Source organism: Lissotriton helveticus, chromosome 10, assembly GCF_964261635.1.
Source record: "Lissotriton helveticus chromosome 10, aLisHel1.1, whole genome shotgun sequence".
NCBI classification, from domain to species: Eukaryota; Metazoa; Chordata; class Amphibia; order Caudata; family Salamandridae; genus Lissotriton; species Lissotriton helveticus.
Window position 1 is genome coordinate 101,770,252 of NC_136071.1, and position 12,296 is coordinate 101,782,547.

General features: G+C 46.5%; 1 protein-coding gene across 14 annotated transcripts in view; it reads left to right on the forward strand.

The window, feature by feature from the left end:
- Positions 1–4,789: 4,789 nt before the first annotated feature.
- MEIOB (meiosis specific with OB-fold) overlaps positions 4,790–12,296 on the forward strand; it is a 1,496,662-nt gene continuing 1,489,155 nt past the window's right edge. For 2 of the 14 annotated variants that reach the window (XM_078664873.1, XM_078664878.1), the window contains exon 1: positions 4,792–5,054. In XM_078664873.1, coding sequence (XP_078520999.1) covers positions 5,030–5,054 — 25 coding nt within the window. In that variant the 5' untranslated portion in view covers positions 4,792–5,029. Of the gene's footprint in view, positions 5,055–12,296 lie in introns of all 14 variants that reach the window. The other 12 variants (XM_078664876.1, XM_078664880.1, XM_078664875.1 and 9 more) reach the window with 10 other exon arrangements.

Consider the following 12,296-nt stretch of genomic DNA (forward strand, 5'->3'; position numbering starts at 1 on the left):
CACCCTGGTGGCGCTGAAGGTGGCTTGTCGGAGCAGGAATGATGCCGTGGGACCTGGCGTCTGAACTTTTCTACTTTCTCGGCTGAGTCTGGACTTTGGTTTTTTTGTTTTTATTTCATTGCTTGGGCCTGAGGGTGGCGGGGGTTACTGGGGACTCTTTCTCCTCCTGGGTTCTTTGTGTAGAGTAGTTTCACTATGGGGCGACAGGCACACTGCAATTTGGGGTGGCTTTTGAGTCGTACGCAGGGGTGCAGGGTGGGGGGCGTTGTAACGGGTTTCAGTTGGGGGGTGGTGGGGGGGACTGTGTGTGTTTCTTTCTTGTCACAAGGCTTCATATTGATTTTTCTTTCTGCTCGTGTCCTTTGGGTTCGTGTGTGGGGTGCCCTGCCTTGTTCTCGGGGATGGGGGGTGGTGAGTTGAAACTGTTGTCCTGGAATGTTAATGGGTTGGGAGACAGACTACAACGGGGGTGGTCTTGCAGTTCCTCAGACGCCACTCTCCCGATGTTGTTCTCCTACAGGAGACACATCTGATTGGTAACGTCTGTCAGGCCTTGAATAGGCGTGGTTATCGTTTGGTCGCTCACTCAGGTTTCACTTCTGGCTCCCGGGGGGGTGGGCATTCTCATCCGGTCATCTCTCCCTTTCAAGATCGATGAGGTGATACTTGATGATAGGGGGTGCTATGCTGCACTCACGGGTAGATGGGAGGGGAAGACTCTCTCCATTCTCTCGATCTATGTCCCTCCGGGCCTACAGGCCCCTACTTATGCTGACGTGGGTAGGGTTGTGCTAGGGTTGCCCGAGGGTTTTCTTAACCTTGGTGGGGACTTTAACTCCGTTGTCTCTGGCACTGCTGACCGTTTTCCGCCCCGGGAGTTGGTCAGATCTCAGATGTGGCTCAGTGATCTGCTGGAAACTTTTGGGTTCATTGATAGCTGGAGACTGATGCATCCCACACAGCTTCAGTACACCTTCCACTCTGGGGCACATGGTAGTCTCTCTAGGCTTGATTATTTTCTGATGCCCTCGGCCCAATCTTCCCTCATTGCTGAGGTTCGTCATCTCCCCAGGGGTATATCGGACCATTCTCCTTTGTGGCTTCGATTTCGGGTTGGAGTTGGCAGTGCGGGTAGGATTGCCCCCATCAACCCTTGGTATTTCCGTACTCCTAAGACCCGTTCTGAACTTGTTAAAGCTATTGACCACTACTTCAATGACAATGTGGGGTCTGTTTCTTTTTCTGTTTCGCTGTGGGAGGCTTTCAAGACGGTTATCCGTGGGCAGTCACTGTCACTTATTGCTGCTGCAAAGAAGGCTAAGAATGAGGAAATTGTGCGGGTTGAAACTGATATCACTACACTTGAGAATGATCTCGGTTCTGGGGGGTCACGTTTGGCATTGCATTCCCTCAGTTTGAAGCAGGCTGATTACAAAGCCCTCGTTACTGATGCTGCTAAGGTGATGTACAGTGAGCAGCAGGGCCGGCTGTATGACGTGGGGGACAAAGCTGGTAAATTGATTGCGTGGCTGGATAAGAAAGAGAGAGAGAATTGTGTTGTCCCTGTGATTGAGAGGTTGGATGGTGAGCGTGTTACTGAGCCAGTTGGGATCGTTGACTGCTTTGTTGACCACTTTCAAAATGTGTATGCCTCAGTCTCTGTTAGGGACGAGGATGATTCCCGGTTCCTTCTTCGGGACATTGCGTTGCCCTGTCTTTCAGAGGACGACAGAGACCTCATGGACGCGCCTATCACTGTAGACGAGATCGCGGGTGCTATCCGTTCCCTCCGCTCTGGTAAGGCAATGGGCCCCAATGGCTTACCCATTGAATTGTATAAGTTACGACCCGACACCTTGGCACCCTATCTGAAGGGGATGTTCCTGGAGGCTTTGGACTCTGGTTCTCTGCCCGCGGATCAGCGGCTTGCTACCATTGTGGTTCTCCACAAGGAGGGTAAGCCTCGTGATCGCTGTGCCTCGTATAGACCCATTTCATTGCTCAACGCCGAACCCAAAATTCTTGCCAAGCTGTTGGCTAATCGCTTGATTACGGTGATCGGGGACTTGGTCCATCCGGATCAGTCCGGTTTCATTCCTCGTCGTAACACCGCCCTTAATCTGCGGAGACTCCATGGAGTTCTCACGAGGGCTGCGACTCTCACTGAGTCGGCCATTTTAGTTTCCCTTGATGCTACGATGGCTTTTGATACCATTGAGTGGCCCTACCTTTGGGCGGCCCTCTCGAAGTTTGAGTTCGGCCCGGGGTTCATCGCTTGGGTTAAACTTCTTTATGAGAAGCCCCTGGCTCAGGTGGTGGTTAATGGTAAGGTGTCCGGGGCCTTTACGCTCGGGCGGGGTACCCGGCAGGGCTGCCCGCTGTCACCGTTGCTCTTTGCTCTCGCTTTGGAACCGCTGGCCGAGTGGCTCCGTTGGGAACCTTCCATGAAGGGCATCCGGTGGACTCCCGATTTTGAGGATCGTATCTCGCTCTACGCGGATGACATCCTTCTGTACCTTACCTCCCCTCGGAAATCTCTTAATGTGCTTTTCGATGTTCTGACCTCCTTCGGAAAGAACTCGGGTCTCGTTATTAACTGGACTAAATCTTGTGTCTACGTTTTGGCTGGAGGACTTCCCCCACTGCCTCGTAGATTTCCAATTCAAGTGACTGAGACCGGCTTTAAATACTTGGGGATCTACGTCTCCTTGGATGCCACCGTGCGTTATGAACGTAATTTGCTACCTCCTCTTCAAAGGCTGAAGTCGGATGTCGCTCACTGGCGTCAGTTGCCGTTGTCCCCACTGGGTCGCGCGGCTCTTTTCAAAATGATGTCGCTGCCCAGATTTCTGTATGCTCTCCAGAACTCGTTTGACTTTGTTCCCTCTCGATACTTTCGTGAGGTGGAGGGTCTACAACGGCGACTGATCTGGGATGGGCGAGTGCGCATTGCCCTGTCTAAACTCACATTACCGTGGTACGACGGAGGTATCGCCCTCCCTGACATTAGGAGCTACTATTGGGCTTCCCAGCTGAGTGCGGTTAACCACGCAACGTATGCCCCCGGTCCGGCCCCGGCCTTTGCGATGGATAAACACCTTTTGCCGGGGGGAAATTTCAACAGGGTGCTTTATTCCCGGAAGCTCTGTAGATCGCTGACAGGGCCCACTGGGATCGCGGTACGAGTGTGGCGTGATGCGAATGCGGCTCTTGGATGGAATGACAGACACACCCGTGCGACCCCCCTGTATGATTCTGAATGTTTGGGTAATCTGTGGTGAACAAAAGGATTTGATAAATGGGACATGATTGGTATCAGCAAGGTGGAGGATCTCTGGTCCAAGGGAGATGTCAAGTCCTTTGCGGTGCTACAGGCTGAGTACGAACTTGGGGACAGAGAATATTTCCGATACGCCCAGGTCCGACATGCCCTGTTATCGGTTTTCACCACGGGTACCGAAATTCCTGAATCCTCCCCCCTAGAGGATCGTATCCTGGACAGACATGTACCCGATAGCACAATTTCTCTGATTTATAAGAAGCTCATAAATAATAGAGCTGATCTGCTTGTGCGCCTCAGGGCTTCGTGGACCGCTGATGGTCTAGAATTGGACGATGAGGACTGGCAATCCGCCTTGTCCTCGCCTAAGGAGGTCGCCATACCAGCTCGCCTTCGATTCGTTCAACTTAAGATCCTCCATTGTGTGTACGTCACTGGTCCGAGTCTGGTTCGCATGGGCTATTCTATGGATGATCAGTGTAAGCGTGGATGCGGCATGACTGGCACCTTCCTCCATATTCTTTGGGAATGCCCGGCAGTGTATGAATTTTGGTCCCGTGTACATGCTGTAATGGAAAGGGTGACTGGTGTTGCATTATCTCCCGAAGCCAGGCGTTGTCTCCTTAACGTCTGGGAACCTACTGACTACAACACGGCTCAGATCACCTGGGCGACCCTGGGCAACATGATTGCAAAAAGAGACATCGCACAGCTGTGGGGTTCTGATAGGCCGCCAACTGTATCATCCTGGAAGGAAAACATGGACTGGTGCATGTTTAGGGAGAAAACTGTTTATCTGTCACGGGGTCGACCCAAGAAATGGAGTAGAATTTGGTCGCAGTGGAACTCCTATCGTGGAAATGTTTGCACCCCCCCGCATGCTTTGCTTCCCGATGTCACTTTGCCCCCATGATTGACATTCCGCATATTGACATTTCATGTGTTATCGCTTGTCTTCTCGCTGCCCCCCCCCCTATTATGGATATTAACTGTCTGATATATGCAGTTTCGCTGGTGCGCCTTCTGCACGGACCCATGACTAACTGATCATTTGTCATCAAGCCTTGTGATGTTTGTTGTGTTTCTTGTTAATTTTCAATAAAAATTTATAAAAAATAAAAATAAAAAAAAAACACACCGGAATACAAAGTTCACGAGTACATATATTTAGGGTATCACAGAATAGACTTATCCAATTAAACGGCGTCTGATGTATGGTTTAGTCTATTACATCCATTAATTAATGAAATGTTATACCACTGGTTGGATCTGTGTTATATTTCATGGGTATTCATATGAAAGTAAAATGGGGTATGTCAGAGACCCATCTGGCACGAAGTAGCCAGACCTATCTAGTGACAAAAATCTGTGTTTTTTTCTGTAAAAAGTAAAACTTCCCAGGCAGTAAAGACGCTAGGTAAAGTACGGCATGGAACGCCCCTGGCTGCACAGTGAAGCGTGGCAGGCGAGAAGGCAGCGCCCCTGCAGGCACGTGAATGCATTGCAGGAGAAAAGCTCGCGGCGTTGGCGGGAAGCACCTGATAGGAAAGGCGCGAGCCTCGCGTGACGCTGAGGAGACGCTGGGCCTGCGCACCTCAGAGATGGTAGCGAGCCGTTGAAAGGTGCAGGCCACCGGACCTCGAGGTCGCTGGCAGGCAGAGGCCTAGACAGGGTCGGAAGAAACCTCTGAGAAGCGGTCGTGGTCGAGGAGAGCCCGTGGAGACGTGAGGTGTAGCTGCCTTCCGCTTTATGCGTAAAACATTTTTAATATCAAGTGCGTTGTGATGTAGGTGGTGGTCTGGGCCTGTATAGGCGGGCTAACTGGAGAATTAGCAGGGAGAGCCGAGTCAAAGATGGGCTCTTTCTGTGAGAGTAGGGCGGCCTCCTTTCCCAGAGAAAAATCTCGAGCATATTTGGTTTCTGCAAAGGCCCGGACATGATAGTTGAATAGAACTTTCTGGAAAATCATTTGTATTCATGTTTAAGATGAGCTTTCAGTCTTTGTTTACTTTAACAGTAAGAGATCCTTAAAGTAACTGTAAAACAAAGTTTAAAGTGCATCCATCTTATATTTACTGTTTTATAACAGAGAAAATACTGTTTTTATGCCAGTTTTCCTTATTTTTGTACTAACAAGGAAATTAACCTACTGGCTATGCCGGTAAAAAACAGGCCAGGTGGCAGCAGTATGTATCTAAGGACCCCATAGCTGCCAAGGTTTCAGATTGCTGTGTGTGACATTTTAATCATTTTAGAGTAATTATGAGTGACATTTGAATGACTATGAGTGACACTGTCTCGTGAGCAAAATTAAGCAATGAAGAGGAGGGAAACAATAATATCAGAAAATGCACACATTTGAGGAACGGGAAACTAAGTTAACTGCTGCAAAACGTAAGAAATATAAACGACTTTCATTGATCAGACCCCAGCTAAAATTGCAGAAAATACATAAAGCAGCTTGGAAGTGGTTCAAAATGTCATTATAATCAGCTGAGTGAATCGCAGTCTCACTCAACAGCCACCAGTGTCCTGAGCTGTAACGCAACTGAAAAACAAAGCAGAGACCCACTGTGTGAGTGACAGGGCCACAGGCAAACTCAGAATAAGTCTAGAATGGAGTGCATTTGCAAGTAGGTGTGTGGGTAGGCACCTGGTTGAGATGAGCCACACTTCACACATAGAACTGGGTAAGCTTTCAAGTATGTTTGCCCTGTCTGTTTTTATTAGTTTAAATGGTTAAAGTTCTCTGCAGTTTAAAATGCCCTAATAAATCAAAAGTAATCCGTGGTTTATAATTTGACTTCCTGAATAAACATGGCACCCTTTATTCGATTTAATAATAAGCTCTAATAAATATTGGTTCGCTAAGGGAGTGGGGTTTGCTGTCCTGTGCTAGCTGTCCTGACCCGGGCAGACTGATTGTTTCTGAATAAGTGAAAGATCAGCCGTGGCCTGCATGTGCTGCTTCTTATATATTTTCCTCTACTTGTGAGGAAGAGAGTCGCTCTGAACAAACAAGGAGGCCCAATGAGCGGGTGGGTGGGGGGGGGCTCCTTTACCAAGCAATAAAAAAACCTTTCCAGTCCCTTCAGAGACCCGCGGCCGCTCCCAAAGCTCCACCGAGGATAGAGAACCGAGATACAGCAGAAGAGCTGCACGTGTGGGTGGGGGCTCAGCCAGCATCTCAACTTAGCGCACACAGGCTCTCTCTCCCACTGACCACTCGAACATGAGGCAATAACAAAGTTTAACTTACCCCACAGACGAAGGGCCCTCCACCTCCAGTCTGTCCAGGCGGCCCCGGTGCCACTGACGAGTCCGTCTGCTACAGTAATGCATGATTCAACGGGGGCAGTAATTGCAATAGCTTCTAGCACATGGTGAACGAGCCGATGCAAGCCAGCGGACCGGTGCCGTAGTTATAAGCAGCGCTACCTTTAAAGATGATGACATGCTGCGCCGCCCGCAAACTATCCAGCTGCATCGAGTGCCCAAAATAAACTGCGCGCTTTCACAGTGACGTCCCACCGTGATGACATCATCCTACCAGTAAGAGCCGAACCGACTGAACTAAAGCTGCCTGCAGCCTTAGCTTAGCTGAATACAAGCCTGCTGGAGCAGCGCGCATAAGCAACAGGCTGCGCGCTGCCACAGACTCAGTTTTACTCAGGCTTGACCGTGAAATCCTCAAATACTGGTAATCACTCAACTTCTTAAATACGCTGATTTGCGTGACAATCCTTTCACATGCGGTAATGCGGTAATGTACCTTAAAATGCGTTAGTGTCACACTGGATGTGTGACACTTGGCAGAGCTGGGACCCGTACACGAGCGCCAGAGACTATTTTGCATGTAATAAATGCCACAAACATCAAGTTAGTGTTTGATAAGGTGTCTTCAGAATTCAAGAACGTGTATTTATTAAAATTGAGAGATTTTAAACATGCACTGAGAACCATTCTTGACCCTGCCTCATGACAAAGCAATTAGTGAACTAAGAGGCCAGTCACTCAACATGTGGATTAGATTCTTACTATAGCTGCAGCAACATAATATGCTTTTAAATCAATTGCAATAGGTTTTTGTACAGTGTACATCCTGAACAGGACACAAGTCCTAAAAAAAAGAAGCGGACGTACTAACCTAGTTAATCAGAATGTAAGTGGCATCAAGGCGTGTGAGATCATGGCGCGTGACATCATGGCGCGTGACATCATGGCGCATGACATCACAGCGCATGACATCACAGCACTTGACAAACTCACAGGAAGTGGCATTAGGAAGCTGCATCATAAGAAGTGACATTAGGTCTTAAGCCCTTACATATATGTTTAACATGTCTATCATGAGTACATTGGAGCATATTCCGAGTATATAGGGAAACCCTCCTGATTTAGGCAGAAGATTCACACTTTTGTAAGTTACACATAAAACAGTGTTGCCTTTTGTCAGGGTAAACTTCCTCTACCCATAGTGCTTTAAAAGAAATAGTGGTACTTAATTTATTTCAACGCCTCCTCAGGGGTAGTAAGCACTATATAAATGACATTTATTTTGTGTAAGTACAGTGATAGACCAACACATCTGACATTCTTACAGTGAATGCATATCTGGTAAACAGGGACTGAACAAAGTGAAAATTTGCCTCTCTTATGTGTGAAGTGCTAACAAGGTGTGAGACTTTTTTCCCCACTGCTGCATTTGCATCTAGGTGTGAGGCTCCTGACTGCTCCCAGCCAGGAGACTCCAACAAAAGGAGGCCTGATGACCCCTCAGATAAGGGTTTTGTTATGGGCCCAGCAGAAGTATGAACTAAGAAAGCCCCCTCCACGTTGTTGGGGATCGAAAGCAGACAACGAAGTGCAGGTTTCTGCTGAATGTGTCCCGGTGTTTGCAAATTACACCGGGACGAATTCAGCATATTTTTCAGTGGGGCCCAGCTTCTTGGCCGGGCGGAGGGCCTCCACCCTGTGAAAATAGTGAGTGGACACCGTCTACCCGTGCGTACCCCTGACTCGTGCCCTGATCCTGAATGCACGTATTTGAAGGTGCTCTCATGTGCGATAATGAACTCAAAGGCTGTTTGGTGAAATTAAGTATTTACCTAAGATCACTACTTTTTGCCAATGAGGGAAGCTTTGGTTGGTCCCAGATTTTCTAGTTTAACACTGCTCAATTCTACCCCCAGATAAGTGTCTATTTCTGACAGTAAAGTTTAATGCTTTGCCTGTAATTCTTGGAGGTCGAGATAAGAATTTAAGGGACAGGTAGAATCCACATTTTATTTTGAGAAGTTTTACAGAGCATGAACTTTACCCAAGGACACAAGCACTTCACAAGAGAAGCACAGTGATCTTTTTTGGCACAGTGAGATTTGCCTGCATTCACAGGATGTTGTGCCGAAGCTAGAATTCAATCCCAGTTCCCAATGATACATGGTTGCCAGCTGTAGCCGCAAGGCCATAACTCCTCCTGTGAAAGATCGACTCATTTTGAGCTTGAGAGGCCAATAGGACCACAATCTGAGCCATAGTCTGACATCTGGCTTGAGCTTTCAGTGGCTTGCCCTACTCTACACGCTTGCATAAACAACAAAGTGATGGAAGGAATGCTTGAACTAATCACAGCCACTGGCGATTGGTCTGGGCTATATTCCTGACCATCATATTTTTTGCCCACTTTGCCATCCTAGACAGTGACTCGCCTTATGCAAATCAGTCTTTGTCATGATTTACTAGCAAAAAGCAAGCCTGAACTGTCAGGCCAGTTCTCCTCCAGATGGGAACAAAAGCAACCCAGACCAGTTTCAGCCTACTTAGTTATCATCAGTGAGGTTTAGCTTCAGTCCTATGGCACAGTGAGCATGAGACTCGTGTCTAGGCATACCCTTCTCACTTAGGGCGCCTACTTCAAAAACAAGGTGATGGAATGCAAATTGGTCGGGTTCTGCTACAGTAGGAACAGTCCAGCCCAAACTGGCAGGGCCTTTCTAGGCACTGTTGCTAATTTTTGAAGGCCGCTGGGGTTGCCTCCTTTTCCCCCCCAAAAACACCAGCCAGTTGTTCACGTTTTAGAGACTGCAAGGGCCCAGACAGGATACTTATTTAGAACTTTATAGACAATCGCCTGTATTAATTTTTAACGCTGCCTTTCTGACTGTGTTTTCTTTAATTATCAGTAAGGGGCCAATAAGACAGTCGCAGAACACATTTAAAATGTTTTCTTCCTATACTTACTGTTTACAATGTATACTGACATGGGAAAAACATGATTCTCCTAGCTTGTGTACCAGCTAGGACAAGAAAATACTGGTCATGCTGGTGAAAATCAGGCCAGCTGGTACCCTTGGGTCTGGATCAGAAAACATTTTGGCTGAGGGTAATACATGTATTTTGTTGTAAATAAGGTTGTGCTTAGTGCAAACACCTTTTACCACCATATTGTGAAAGCAAATTTTGTAGGTAGAAATATATGACAGAACTATTTCTGTATACTTTTGGTGTTGCTTTTTTGTGACTATCTGTTGTGCTGAATCACTTATTTGTTACAATGTGGTTGTGGTTGTTGTGTTGCTTTTTGTTTTGACTTTTCTTGTGCCTTCATGATGTTGTTGTGCTGTCATTTTGCTGTGTCATGTTACTGTGTTGTACTATGTGATTAATGTCGTGACGCCAGCAAGTGCTGCTACAATTCAAGCCAACATTCCAGTTCCAAATTCTAGTGACAAACAACCATTTGCAACTATCTAATGTGTTAAAATACCACTGCCCCAGAGAGATAATAGGAATGGCAAAAAACCCGATCTCCCAAAAATTTGAAAAATAGAAGAAAGGTGCCTGATTAGCTGATTGCAGCCTGTTAACCCCTTCGCTGCTAGGCCTTTTCCCCTCCTGTGCTAAGGCTTTTTTTGGCGTTTTGGAGTAGTGCGCACTTAGGCCCTTGTAAGTTTTTGACCACATAAGGTATCCGCGCCAAATTTGCGCCCTTTTCTTCCAACATCATGTGGATTCTAAAGGCGCCCAGGGTTTGTGGATTCCCTTGGAGGGGTCCCAGAAATTAACCAAAATATAGTGATTTTTTTAGTTTTTTTCAGAAAAATGGGAAAAACGGGCTGCAAATGAAAGCCTCTGGGTTTTTCCCTGAAAATGGTATCACAAAAGGGTTTGTGGGGCTGAAATCTCCATTTTCTCAGCTTTCAGGGAATGACAGTCTTTTGTCAGAGAACCGAAATTTTTCACTCAGTTTTGGCATTTTTCTGGGACATAGCCTATTTTTGCTATTTTTAGAGCTTTCCACCTCCTTCCAGTTAATGGTAGAAATGAGTTTGAAAGCAATAATGGATCCTGGAAAGCTTTACATTTTCGAAAAGTAGACAAAATTCTGAATTCAGAAAGGGGTCATTTGTCTAAATCCATGAAGGTTTCGTTATAGAAACTAACAGTTAGATATTGGAATATTTGAAAATTTGTTGAAAAAAACAGCCTTTTGTCTCAACGTTTTCACCTATAACTTTTTCTAATTTTGACAGCTCTTGGAAAGCAATATACCGTTACATCCGTTAGACCTTCCTGGTTGTGGGGATATATAGGACTTGTAGTTTCACCAAGAACCCGACGAACCCACATCCAAAAACTGAGCAGCAACTTGCAATGGTATTTTTTCATTTACTGGGTATAGTGCACTTTGTCTTGGAAAATGTATACATGGAATAATCTGTATGAAAGACACCTATGTATTTATGAATTGGGTACAAATTATAGAGTTCAGAAACAGTATGTAATTGCACATTTTCAAAGTTTGGAATACTCATACTAGCATGAGAATTATTGGTCATTTTTCATAAAGATTTTTTTTTACACAATGTCTTTCATTCAAAGGGAGAAATGCATGAAAGCTCAATTGGTAATAACAGTTGATTTACAAATCTGAATTACCCCAAGTGTCCCGATAAAAACGGTACCTCACTTGTGTGGGTCGGCCTTGTGCCTGCGACAGGAAACGGCGCAAAATGCAACGTGGTCACACCTAAATTTTGCAGTTACAAATTGACCCTTTTTTGGCAAAGTGCCTACCTGTAGTTTTTGCACCCTAGCTCTGCCGGCACCTAGGGAAACCTAGCAAACCTATACATTTTTGAAAAGTAGACACCCAGGGGAATTCAGGATGGGATGACTCGACTGCCTACCACCAGGTTTTGTTACCCAGAATCCCTTGCAAAGCTAAGATTTTGACAAAAAAACCACATTTTCCTCACATTTCTGTGGTGGAAAGTTCTGGAATCTGCGTGGATCAACAAATTTCCACCCACCCAGCGTGCCCCCAGGTCTCCCAAAAAAAATGGTACCTCACTTGTGTGGGTCGGCCTTGTGCCTACGACAGGAAACGGCACAAAATGCAACGTGGTCGCATCTCAATTTCCCAGTGAAATTTAGCACGTTTCAGACAAAAAGACTACCTTTTGTTTTTGCGCCGTAGCTCTGCCAGCACCTAGGGAAATCTAGCAAACCTATACATTTTTGAAAACTAGACACCCAGGGCAATTCAGGATGGGGTGACTCGTCTGCCTACCCCCAGGTTTTGTTACCCAGAATCCCTTGCAAACCTAAAAATTTGACCAAAAAAACACATTTTCCTCACATTTCTGTGGTGGAAAGTTCTGGAATCTGCGTGGATCAACAAATTTCCACCCACCCTGCGTGCCCCCAGGTCTCCCGAAAAAAATGGTACCTCACTTGCGTGGGTAGGCATAGTGGCTGCGACATGAAACAGCGCAAAACGCAGCATGGTCGCACCTCAATTTCCCAGTGAAATTTGGCACGCTTTGCACAAAAAGACTACCTTTTCTTTTTGCGCCGAAGCTCTGCCAGCATCTAGGGAAACCTAGCAAACCTATACATTTTTAAAAACTAGACACCCAGGGGAATTCAGGATGGGGTGACTCGTCTCCCTACCCCCAGGTTTTGTTACCCAGAATCCCTTGCAAACATAAAAATTTGACTAAAAAAACACATT